This window comes from Macrobrachium rosenbergii, chromosome 29 (assembly GCF_040412425.1).
Source record: "Macrobrachium rosenbergii isolate ZJJX-2024 chromosome 29, ASM4041242v1, whole genome shotgun sequence".
Taxonomy (NCBI): domain Eukaryota; kingdom Metazoa; phylum Arthropoda; class Malacostraca; order Decapoda; family Palaemonidae; genus Macrobrachium; species Macrobrachium rosenbergii.
The window spans coordinates 443,187-457,198 of NC_089769.1; the positions used below are offsets into that span (position 1 = coordinate 443,187).

The 14,012-nt window shown below is 38.8% G+C and overlaps 1 protein-coding gene across 1 annotated transcript; it reads left to right on the plus strand.

Moving 5' to 3' along the window:
- Positions 1–279: 279 nt before the first annotated feature.
- On the plus strand, positions 280–3,295 carry LOC136854316 (trichohyalin-like). The gene has a single exon (XM_067130612.1). The coding sequence runs from the start codon at positions 280–282 to the stop codon at positions 2,545–2,547; it is 2,268 nt and encodes a 755-aa protein (XP_066986713.1). The 3' UTR covers positions 2,548–3,295.
- The last annotated feature ends 10,717 nt before the right edge of the window (positions 3,296–14,012 follow it).

A 14,012-nucleotide genomic window follows, 5' to 3' on the forward strand; every position in this document is an offset into this window, starting at 1 on the left:
CGAAGCCCGTTCTGGAGTCTTCCCTCGAATGAAGAAGTTGGCTCCAGGAGCTCACTCCTTCAGATTCCGAATTGAATTTGCGCCCGTTTTAAAAACTAAGCTTAGAGACAGCGAGAGTATATGGGTAACGTTATTATAATGTTTCTCCTAATGTATTTGTTGTTCGTAGTGTTGTGTTTCATAAGTGTTGACTTGTACGCTTCCATCGTTGAGGACATGCTGACATTGTTTGGTTCTCGAGGACGACTTGTTGGCGTACAGGATATTTCTTATACTAATATGGCGGATTCTATGGACTTTGAAATCGTTGTAGATAAACCCGACAGCCTTGTTGCGTCTGGCTTTGTCGTAGCCATACCTGGTATGGCCTTGTTGGCAGGCCTGGCGTTGGCTGTTTGCTGGGTTTACAATCGTATTGGAAGGCGAGATCAAGACCTGGAAGACGACATTGAAATTGATAACGACGAATCGGTAATACTGGAAGACGACACGGAAATGGCAGTCTTTGAAGAGAGTGAGGACAATACGGAAATGGACAGCGAAGAAATGGCTAGCAGTCCTGAAATGGAACAACTCGGAGAGACTGGCGATTGCTCCCATGCCCACCATAACGAGACTGATGATGACTTAAGTACGGACTTTGACGAGACTGATGATGACCTGAATACTGAAACCGACGAAGAATTGGAACATGAAGAGACTGAGGACGAGCAACATATAGAAGAGATGCACCAAGTAATCCACTTCTCTAAACAACGCCGGGAACTAATGGATGCAGAAAACAGCAGATTGAAAGAGGATTTGGATACCTGCCGAGTTGCTGCAAGTAAAATGGAACATCTCTGGAACGAAGCAAAGCAGGAGACCGAACTGCTTCGCAATCAGCTGATGGAGAAAGATCTACTTCTTGGACAGAAAGCAGAAGAGGAAAAGGAAACGAAAAATCGCTTCGAAAAGGAAATAAGAAAACGAGACATAAAAATCGATCACCTGAATCAACAAAAGGACGGACTTGTGGATGAAAAGCGGCTCTTAGAAGAGGATTTAACGTTGGCTCTGAAAGAAAGGGAAAAAACTAATCAGTTGCTGGAGTATGAGAAAGCAGATCTCACTAGGCTGAAAGAAGACATGCGGAACGTTTTACTTGAGAAAGAGAAGGAAATCGACCTTCTGAAAGACTCCCTCGCCCTTAGAACCAAGGAACTGGAGGAAGGTCAAGAGAAACGGGAAGCAATGAAGAAACGACTGAAGGAAATTGAAGAGACTAACGTGACTCTCCAAGAAAAACTGAGGCTCACAGAAGAGGATAATGCAAACATTTTGGAGGATGTCTGGAATAGACAGGACCAGTATGAAGTGCTCCAGTCACTTTTGAGCAAAGCAAAATCTCAGCTGGTCTTGAGAGATGAAACTTTAAAGAAAGAGAGAGCATCAAAAGAGATACTGAGAGCAGAGCTTGAAGTGATGAAGAGCTGGGTGACTGAACTAGGAGGAGAAAAGGCAAAGCTTGAAGAAAAAATAGAAGGAAAAATGCTGGACATAATTTCACTGGAGAAATCTTTAGAAAATGAGAAACGAAAGAACGGTACTCTACAGACTGCTCTCCATCACGGGAAAGATAAGCTAGACACCGCTCTCCATAATGGAAAGGAGTTGGAAAGGATGCTAATGGAAGCTGAAGAAAGGGAGAGAGAAATAGTGAACACTCTCGAGGAACAAGTCCAAAACAGGGACGAAGAAGTTCAGAAGCTGAGGGAAGAGGAAGACGTCCATCGGGAGCAAATGAAAGAGATGGAGAACAATCTGGCAAACCTCCGCGAGGAGAACCAAAGGCTGCTCAGAACCGTCGATGAGCTGGTGGATAAAAATCATCTGCTAGTTCAGGAAGGAGAAGAGGCAAAGAGTGAAATGAGAAGGCATCATCAGGAGACGCTGAGGCAAAAGGACATAGAAGCGGAGAAGCAGCGTGAGCGGGAGGTGAATCTGCAGGATAACTTGGAAAGTGCTCTGCGTCAAGAACAGAGCCTGAAACGCTTGTTGGAATGTAAAGAAGAAGAAATGGTCTCTTTGAAGCAGAAGGAGAGTGAAAGCCAGAAGGAAGTGCAACAACTCACAAAAGATTGCAAAATGTTGAAAGAGAAGTGCGAGATACAGGAGGAAAACAGGATGAGAGAAGAAAAGCGTCTCAGGGAGCAGCTAAGAATACAGGAGGAAGCTTTAAGGAATCATGACAAACATATGTTAATGATGCTTCTCCATGGTACTGCTCAGAGGAATTTCCAACTGGAACAAATTGCGCTGGAACATGGAGATGAAACATTGGACGACGTGAGTGAAAAAGAGAAGCAAGAGATTTGTGCTGAAAGAGGAACAGCAAGGAAAGACAAAGGGACAGACGAAGACCTGCGGGAGAAGGCGAGGAAAGGACAGGAGAAACAATATAGGGAGTTCTGCAATGCCCAGCGTGAGAAGGTGGAGGAGTACGGGAAGCAGTGGGAGGACATCGAGCACATAGTGAATGAGGTCATTCATGGAGATGGATGCTGATTCTGAGGAACTTCAGGAGGAATTTAGCCTATACCCTAATAAGGAGGGAGTCACAGCTGGTGAGTTTCCCCAACTCATCAGGCAGAGGAGCTCACACTGGCTAGAGCCAACGGCCGTTCAGTGGACAGATGAACTCTCCCAGCGAGAGTCAATGGCTGGCAAGATCCCACCATCTTGGCAGGCGGAAGAACTTTCCCAGTGAGAGTTAACGGCTGGCGAGTTTCCCCCAACTCGTCAGGCGGAAGAACTCTCCTGGCGAGAGTCAACGGCTGGCAAGATGGCCCCATCTTGGCAGGTGGAAGAACTTTCCCTGGAGAGAGCTGACGGCTGGCAAGTTTCCCCCAACTTGTCATGCACAGGAGCTCACACTGGCTAGAGCCAACGGCTGTTCGGCGGACAGACGAGCTCTCCCGGCGGGAGTCAACGGCTGGCGAGATCCCCCCATCTCGGCAGGCGGAAGAACTTTCCCGGCGAGAGTAAACGGCTGTTCGGCAGACAGGCGGACAAGCTCTCAGTCATCGGCCTGGGATCTTCCCAACCACCTTGGCAGGTGGAAGAACTTTCCTTGGGAGAGTCAATGGCTGTTCAGAGGCAGAGGAGTACAAACTCTCAGGTTGAGAGCCATCAGTTATTCGGAGGATGGAGGACAAGCTCTCAACTTGAGAGCCAACATTTGCTCGGAGGCTGGAGGACAAGCTCTCATGTTGAGAGCCAATAATTGTTTGGAGGCTGGAGGACAAGCTCTCAGTTGAGAGCTGACAACTGTTAGGAGGTTGGAGGACAAGCTCTCAAGTTGAGAGCCATCAGTTGTTCGGAGGCTGGAGGACAAGCTCTCAGTTGAGAGCTGACAACTGTTAGGAGGTTGGAGGACAAGCTCTCAAGTTGAGAGCCATCAGTTGTTCGGAGGCTGGAGGACAAGCTCTCATGTTGAGAGCCAACAGCTGTTTGGAGGATGGAGGACAAGCTCTCATGCTGAGAGCCAACAGCTGTTCAGAGGGCCAGAAGGCCACCAGAAGGCCGCCAGAAGGCCACCAGAAGGCCGCCAGAAGGCCACCAGAAGGCCACCAGAAGGCCACCAGAAGGCCACCAGAAGGCATTCTGTTGGAATAATCTAGAAGACCGGCTCTGCAGAAAGAAGGAACTGAGTTCCTTCAAGTATGCTATGTCCCTTGATGAAGACTCTTCTAATAGAAGATCTCTGTCAAAGCGGGCAAATAGTCGGATATCTAGATCTATTCTTGCAGATGTCTTCCTTCTGGTAATTCTGTTGGAATAATCTAGAAGACCGGCTCTGCAGAAAGAAGGAACTGACTTCCTTCAAGTATGCTATGTCCCTTGATGAAGACTCTTCTAATAGAAGGTCTCTGTCAAAGCGGGCAAATAGTCGGATATCTAGATGTATTCTTGCAGATGTCTTCCTTCTGGTAATTCTGTTGGAATAATCTAGAAGACCGGCTCTGCAGAAAGAAGGAACTGACTTCCTTCAAGTATGCTATGTCCCTTGATGAAGACTCTTCTAATAGAAGGTCTCTGTCAAAGCGGGCAAATAGTCGGATATCTAGATCTATTCTTGCAGATGTCTTCCTTCTGGTAATTCTGTTGGAATAATCTAGAAGACCGGCTCTGCAGAAAGAAGGAACTGAGTTCCTTCAAGTATGCTATGTCCCTTGATGAAGACTCTTCTAATAGAAGGTCTCTGTCAAAGCGGGCAAATAGTCGGATATCTAGATGTATTCTTGCAGATGTCTTCCTTCTGGTAATTCTGTTGGAATAATCTAGAAGACCGGCTCTGCAGAAAGAAGGAACTGACTTCCTTCAAGTATGCTATGTCCCTTGATGAAGACTCTTCTAATAGAAGGTCTCTGTCAAAGCGGGCAAATAGTCGGATATCTAGATCTATTCTTGCAGATGTCTTCCTTCTGGTAATTCTGTTGGAATAATCTAGAAGACCGGCTCTGCAGAAAGAAGGAACTCATTTCCTTCAAGTATGCTATGTCCCTTGATGAAGACTCTTCTAATAGAAGGTCTCTGTCAAAGCGGGCAAATAGTCGGATATCTAGATCTATTCTTGCAGATGTCTTCCTTCTGGTAATTCTGTTGGAATAATCTAGAAGACCGGCTCTGCAGAAAGAAGGAACTCATTTCCTTCAAGTATGCTATGTCCCTTGATGAAGACTCTTCTAATAGAAGATCTCTGTCAAAGCGGGCAAATAGTCGGATATCTAGATGTATTCTTGCAGATGTCTTCCTTCTGGTAATTCTGTTGGAATAATCTAGAAGACCGGCTCTGCAGAAAGAAGGAACTGAGTTCCTTCAAGTATGCTATGTCCCTTGATGAAGACTCTTCTAATAGAAGATCTCTGTCAAAGCGGGCAAATAGTCGGATATCTAGATGTATTCTTGCAGATGTCTTCCTTCTGGTAATTCTGTTGGAATAATCTAGAAGACCGGCTCTGCAGAAAGAAGGAACTGAGTTCCTTCAAGTATGCTATGTCCCTTGATGAAGACTCTTCTAATAGAAGATCTCTGTCAAAGCGGGCAAATAGTCGGATATCTAGATGTATTCTTGCAGATGTCTTCCTTCTGGTAATTCTGTTGGAATAATCTAGAAGACCGGCTCTGCAGAAAGAAGGAACTGACTTCCTTCAAGTATGCTATGTCCCTTGATGAAGACTCTTCTAATAGAAGATCTCTGTCAAAGCTGGCAAATAGTCGGATATCTAGATGTATTCTTGCAGATGTCTTCCTTCTGGTAATTCTGTTGGAATAATCTAGAAGACCGGCTCTGCAGAAAGAAGGAACTGAGTTCCTTCAAGTATGCTATGTCCCTTGATGAAGACTCTTCTAATAGAAGATCTCTGTCAAAGCGGGCAAATAGTCGGATATCTAGATCTATTCTTGCAGATGTCTCCCTTCTGGTAATTCTGTTGGAATAATCTAGAAGACCGGCTCTGCAAATTGGTATGTTGATCACCCACCCTCCAATCAGCAAACACACCAAATTACAGCCCTCTAGTCTCAGTGGTTTCTATTTTATATAAGGTTAAAGTTAGCCATAATCGTGCTTTTGGCAAAGCAAAAACACAGGCCGCCACGGCCGCCTGAGTGTTTCATGGGCTGCGGCTCATACAGCATTATCCCGAGACCACTGAAAGACGGATTTATTTTCGGTGGCCTTGATCATAAGGTGTGCAGAAAACTCGATTGCGCCGAAGGAACCCACTTCTAATTTGGTCACAAAGTCACCCTTTTCAATATCCCCTCCCGTATTTCCGTCCTTTCTCCTTCCTACTGTCCGCATAAAGAGACCCCATTCGATATCCCCTGCGTTCGAGAACACGAGATACTCAAATTCCCCCTTCCACTTCATTATCTGTGATTCCATTTGGGTTTCCAACCCTTATTTGGACATTATACTACTCTCTCTCATTTCAGACTGACTACTTGCTCGTTCTCATCTATATTCGGGCACGCATTAATGTCTGTTCTCTGTGTAGAAGCATTTTCTAGTTTTTTTTTTTTTTTTTTGAAAGCTCAAGGTAATGATTTTGGTCGGGTGGATATGGAGATTTTTGTTCATGGCTGCAACTTGCATCACTTTGCTTTTCATTTCATGATATGCAGCGTTTTGAAATATATACTTCTCTGTCCGTTATATACATATATATATATATATATATATATATATATATATATATATATATATATATATATATATATATATATATATATATATATGTGTGTGTGTGTGTGTGTGTGTGTGTGTATACATATTTATTAGATACATACATATGTATATATATGTATATGTATACATATATACACACTGTATGAAAACTGGAATATCCTGGACGAGGCTCCAAGAACGTTCCTTAGCTTACTCTTGCTCTCTCCCAATTCCTGTTTGATCACTTTGGTCTCCATGACTACCATCTGCAGTTGTCTGGGTTTATCTATAGATATCCTTCTTTGAAAACGAGTACCTCTAATTACGACGCTATTTCTAGCATGGAAAATAAATAAATTGAACCCCCATCCCTTTTTGCAGTCTCTCATTGTTCTTCATTGCTCGTTATACCTTTCATACCTTCATTATTATTGCTGCTCATTGTACCTATGTCGTCATATTTAACATTCATATATCTTTCTTGTATTTCACCTATACCATTCTATATGATCATATTTTTTATGATATATTTTTTACGAATACCATATTCTTTGGGAGCTTGAATTTCAGGTCAAAGGTCCCTGTGGGCTTCTTCCACGACAATAGGGTTCATCTTCTGAATAATAATAATAATAATAATAATAATAATAATAATAATAATAATAATAATAATAATAATAATAATATACTTGCAAGCAGTAATCCACAGCTTCAGCCTGTCAGTTACATCTATTTCTTAGATTTGCATAAACAGATATAATTACATAATCCTGCTTGATCACAACATATGTATATATATGGGTATGTATATGTATATATATATATATATATATATATATATATATATATATATATATATATATATATACTTACACTGATGCCAGCTTGTACACATCCATTCATAAGTGAGGCATAAAGTGCCAACTTTGTTTGCATGTGCATGACTTTTCCTCTCAGCTGAAAATCAAAAGAAAAACACATTTTGAATTTCCAACTTTGCGGCCTCGTGGATCACAATAGGGCGAATTACCAGTCATTTGTACAAATAGGACCATTGTCGGTTCTGTATTTTGGGGGGCTAATAGCCCTGTGTTAGTTAACTGTTGTCAAACTTCCCTTTTATCCCCTTTTCGGTTTGGTAAATTGGTTTTATCTTGTTCCTTTGTTCTTTCTCTGTTTCCTTTTATGTTGTTTGTCTTTATGTATATATATATATATATATATATATATATATATATATATATATATATATATATATATATATATATATATATATATATATATATATATATATATATATACGCAGGGGTATGGTTCTCGGCTGCCAGTCGAGAGGGCCGAGTTCAAATCCCGCCGCTCACTGATGGCTCGGATTGAGCCACTGCACAAATCCGCTAGACCGTCAACCTAACGGTCCAAAAAACCCCGCGAGGTTCAGTAGGAGAATAGGCATCAGCCCTGGGGCTGGAGAGTTAAACAATGAGCCTAGCGACACACTGGCCACATGTCATAGGAATTGGGACCTGTCCCCAACTGGCTGTCGGCCTAGGAAACAGGAGATCAGCGCCTGCCCTATGAGCCTACAGAGGCCCAGGAGGATTTTAATATATATTTATTTACATACATTTATATATTGAAAGAGAGAGAGAGAGAGAGAGAGAGAGAGAGAGAGAGAGAGAGAGAGGGTTCTTAGTTAATTGTGATCTAAATTGTTTATCATCATGAACTGCAGTATATTTCATTGTCATAAATATCTAATCATAATCTTTAAAACAAATTTTCCCACAATGTTCGACTGCTTACCACAAAAATTTCTTTAGAACTACGGTACAATTCAGTCTTCATATTAGAGTAGCACTTTTATGGGAGCTTCTGATTTTATTATTCATCTTGTAACTCGTTCTTTGTCATAAAGTTTCTGAAGGCAAACAAAGTTCTCAGACTCGGCCAAGGAACGGAACTGAAATATGCATGCATGTAGCGGGGGAGTGTCTAAACTCATGAACTTTTTTGAGCAAGCACAGTGTAGGAATTCAGTAAGAATGTGCTTAAGGAGGAATAATAACAATTAATGGGGGACGATGTATTATATATATATATATATATATATATATATATATATATATATATATATATATATATATATATATATATATATATATATGAATGTCTTTTCCTGTAATACTACAGTGTAATATGAAAATAAGAAGGCCCATAAAACACTATTTAAACGTTGAACGTTTCAACGTTTAAATAGTGTTTTATGGGCCTTCTTATTTTCATATATATATATATATATATATATATATATATATATATATATATATATATATATATATATATATATATACATATACACACACATATAAAAAAGAGAGAGAGAGAGAGTGAGTTAGTTAGTAAGTTCCACCCACCATAAGCAGAGCCAGAAAGAAACCACCCTACTTCGCTCACTTTTTCCCCCAGAAATAAAAGAAACAGGTGTGGGAAATTGCAAAATGGCGAATCGCCCACCTGAATATCCGCTCGCAATGGAACAAGAGACCGGAAAAAGCCGCAGTCTCAATCTGGCGACGAGAGGGTCCAGCTTAATACCTTCCCCTTGCCGAAATGGCAATTCAATTTGCTTAAACTCTGTGTGTACTTTGATGGGAGGCCTGGTCGGAAAAGTTACGCGGTGCTTCTCTCTGCCCGCTTCAGATCCTTTCATGGCAAGCAATCTCTTCCTTCGAAAGCAGGGAGCGAGGTGCTTTTAGAATATATGTATATATATATATATATATTATATATATATATATATATACATATATATATATATATATATATATATATATATATATATATATATATATATATATATATATATATATATATATATATATATATATATATATATATATATATGTATACTATATGATTTAAATGACTTTTGGGGTCCATCTTGTCATGGTAAAGTAATTTTTTTGGTTTTAACACTGATACAATTAGGTGGTTCCCCGAGGATAAACCCCAAGGTAATAGAACCTGTCATAAGCACGTCACAAATACGTCATAAACACGTCACAAACGTCATATAAACATCTCATACACATGTCATAAGCATGTCACAAACATGTCATGAACATGTCACAAAGTCATATAAACATCTCACAAACATGCCATAAGCATGTCACAAACATACCTTAAACACGTCACAAACGTCATATAAACACCTCACAAACATGCCATAAGCATGTCACAAACATGTCATCAGCATGTCACAAACATATAAACATGTCACAAACGTCATAAACTTATCACGAACATGTCATAAACATGTCATAAACAAACGTATCCCATTCCTGTTACAAACACGTCGTAAACACATCCACGCCTGAGTATACGCCCTCACTACAGTAAAACATGTCATAAAATATCATATACAAGTCATAAACACGTGTATCCCTGAAGGTGCAACCCTTTCGTTCCTTTTACTCTACCTCCTTTCATATTCTCTTTCTTCCAGATTATTTTCCACCCTCTCCTAACAACTGATTCATAGTGCAACTGCTTTGAGGTTTTCCTCCTGTTACACCTTTCAAACCTTCTTCTGTCGATTTCCGTGTCAGCGCTGAACGACCTCATAAGTCCCAGTGCTTAGTTTTTTATCCTAAATTCTATGTTCAGTTTAACTGAATTCAGTTCACATCAACAGACCTCATATTTCCATCAAAACATTCGGTCCCCTTGACGCCTTTCTATCCATCCAAATAAACATCAACAGACCTCATATTTCCATCATATATCCTTTGACATTTTTCTATCCATCCAAATAAAGAAACGAAAGCCTGCAGGTGTTGCTTCCCTGATATCCGCCTCAATCTCACCTCGTTAGTCTCGAGAGAGAGAATGCAAAAAAATAAAAGAAATATTGGAGAAAGAATAACGAACTTGGGGTAAAAATCTCTCAAAAGGCCAGCCTCATCTGCTTCACAGAGACAGAGGATTTCACCAATTATGAGCTTCATTGTTTTCCATGACTGGCACCTTGCCTCTTCGTCTTTCTGCGGGGATTGGTTTCAGATCTGATGCTCTGTCATCGCTGTTCCTTTGTTAGAATAATTCTTTTTATATATTTCAGTTCGTTTCCGCATAATCAGTTAGCACTTATAGTGCACTTCTGCGGCAATCTATAATAATTGTGTGTTATTATTATTATTATTATTATTATTATTATTATTATTATTATTATTATTATTATTATTATTATTATCATCAGCAACTGTTTGGATTTAGCAGTTTATTATTATAACCTTTTATCTAGTGCATGTAAATTTTGTGTATTGTATTCAATTGCATCCACCTTATCTATACCTGCATATGACCCTGAGCTGAAATTATTATTATTATTCAGAGCATGAACCATATTCATATGGAACAAACCCACCCACTGGGACCACTAACTTGAAATTCAAGCTTCCAAAGAATATTATGGTGTTCATTGAATGAAAACAGAAGCTAACAGGAAATACAGAAAGAACAGAACAGTTACTGGAAAATATATAAAAAAAATTAATTGAGAAATTAATGAGTAAATGACTAAAAAGTAAATAAATTATCAAAATACAAGAAGAACAGTTTTAGGGTAGTAACGCTTTGCATCTCCGCTTGAGCTCTTGAAGTTTCAGTTGGAAAACATCCTCAGGGAGACTGTTCCACAGTCCTACGGTGTGCAGAGTAAAAGAATCCTTGACAGAAATATAAAAATATAAAAGAAGAGATCTCAACCTAGACTCAAGCAAAACCTGAATATCTTCCTAAAGGAATAAGGACTGCACGACATTCATTTCTCTCAGTTCCAAAAGATTCCCTGACAAAAATATGAAAATATAAAATAGAGTTCAACCTAGGCTACTTTAGACGCAGGCTAAACCTGTACATCTTCGTAAAGGAATAAATGCACTTACGTCACTTCTCTCAATTCTAAAAGAATCCTTGACAAAAATAATACAATATAAAATAGATTTCAACCTAGGCTACTTTAGACGCAGGCAAAACCTGTACATCTTCGTAAAGGAATAAATGAATTTACGTCACTTCTCTCAATTCTAAAAGAATCCTTGACAAAAATATAAAAATATGAAAATATATTTCAACCTAGGCTACTTTAGACGCAGGCTAAACCTGTACATCTTCGTAAAGAAATAAGGACTGCACTTCCTTCATTTCTCTCAGTTCTAAAAAAATCTTTGACAAAAATATAAAAATATGAAATAGATTCCAACCTAGGCTACTGTAGACGCAGACAAAACCTTAATATCTTCGTAATCAGCCTTACTGAAAGATTTAAACAAGAAAGCATTATGGCTTTCCATTGCTTAACTCACCCCAAGTTTCTCCCTCCAGCCACTTCCAGAGTTCTAGAGGAGTTAATCACTAAATATCCCCATTGCCTTAAGACTGCAGTTCTCGGAACATTCCGCCACTTGGTTTGGCAGTCCACAAGAAGTTTACTCGTGTTGAGGAGGAAACTTCTTGGCCCACTGAAGGAGGGTAACTTACAAGGCTGGAGACTTGTTGAGCGCTTTGCCAGATTGTGCGGTGAGATTTTAAGCCTGGAATAATGATTCAAGTTTCCGGATAGTTGGTTTGTAAGGTAGGTCTGTTTATGGTTCAGTTTTCTGAAAAATGTGACGGTCAAATAATCTTTACGTACATACATACGTGTATACATACATACATACATATACACGCATACACACATATATACATATATACAGTATATATACATATATATGTACTGTATATATATCCTTATTCCTATCACCTTTACAATACCACCGATGAAAATACTAAACATTTCTGTCAATACTGCAATATCTATGACCTACGCATTTGCCAAAGTTCATTTGAATTACAACTGCTAATTACTATTATCATTTCGGAGTTCCATATGACATTCCTCGAAATAAAATGAAATAGTAAAAATAAAAGAGAGATATGATATGAATAATGAGTATGTTATATGAATATGTTCTACGAAAGCTAAAAGTATTTTTTTTTATATTACTTTTGTTCTGAGGATTATATATATGGTGGCTGGCTTTCAATACTCCCACACATATATATAAATATATTTACCACATATATTCTCATATAATAATGCCTTTGTCTTTTATAATTCTTTGTTGTAAATAAAGAACACTAAAAGCTTCAGGGAATATGGATTCCTATATTAAAAGCATTCCTTAGACTGAGTATCAGAAAGCGACACTTGTCTTTGTTTAAAAGAATTCCAGTGGTATTTGAAGTGAGACCTCAATGGCTGAGGTAGAGAGAGAGAGAGAGAGAGAGAGAGAGAGAGAGAGAGAGAGAGAGAGAGAGAGAGAGGGAAAAAAGCCATTGTTCCAGTCACCGATTATCACTTTCAACCAGATGGACCTTTTATTTCGCCGAATAAAAGAATAATTGCAACGGGAGCGGTTTACATGACACTTCCATTAGGGTGGGAAAAAGTCACACAAAGCCGTTGTTAATGTTTGGTGCATATCCTGTAGATTTATTCATTATGTTAGTTCTTTGTATATATATATGTATATATATATATATATATATATAATATATATTATATATATATACACACACATATATATATATATATATATATATATATATATATATATATATATATATATATATATATATATATATATATATATATATGGTGGTTGGCTTTCAATTCTCCCACACATATATATAAATATATTTACCACATTTTTTCTCATATAATAATGCCTTTGTCTTTTATAATCCTTTGTTGAAAATAAGGAACACTAAAAGCTTCAGGGGATATGGATATGTCTGTATATATATATGTATATATATATATATATATATATATATATATATATATATATATATATATATATATATATATATATATATATATATATATATATGTGTGTGTGTTCACCTTCCTACATACACCTCTCCTATCTGTCATGTGATCAGATATCCAGAATCACCCCGTCTCCAGTCTCAGCTCTCACCCAGCCAGGTCTGTCTGGAATTTCCAGCTCGTCTGGTGGCTGCGATAGTCTAGCTGACACAACAATGTATTTTTCTTCTTCAGTTACGTAAGCGCCCATGACTGGCCAGTTAGTTTATTATTGTCTTCATAATCCAGTAGGAAATATATTAGACTCGGTCCCTCAGTATAGGTTTATAAAAAGAAGAAAATTAATATAGCATTGCTAGGTAAAACTGTGTCTTAGTAAAAACAAGTAAAAAATGCGCCGAGTTTCTTCGGCGCAATCGAGTTTTCTGTACAGCAGTTACAGCGTATAATCAAGGCCACCCAAAATAGATCTATCTCTCGGTGGTCTAAGTATAATGCTATATGAGTCGCGGCCCATGAAACTTTAATCACGGCTCGGTGGTGGCCTGTCCTATATCGTTTTGCCAGAAGCACGGTTATGGCTTACTTTAACTTTAAATAAAGTAGAAGCTATTAAGGGGCTAGAGGGCTGCAATTTGGTATGTTTGATGACTGGAGGGTGGATGATCAACATACCAATTTGCAGCCCTCTAGCCTCAGTAGTTCTTAAGATCTGAGGGTGGGCAGAAAAAGTGCGGACGGACAGACAAAGCCGGCGCAATAGTTTTCTTTTACAGGAGACTAAAAAACAAATTTGCTTTGTATAACTTTAACAACTGAAAATTGAAAGTCAAAAGGAGTGTTCCTAATGTTTTCCAAACTTATGTATCTTCAGAGAAGAATTTAACTTTAGTCTCAAAGAGGACAAAAAAAAAACAAGTA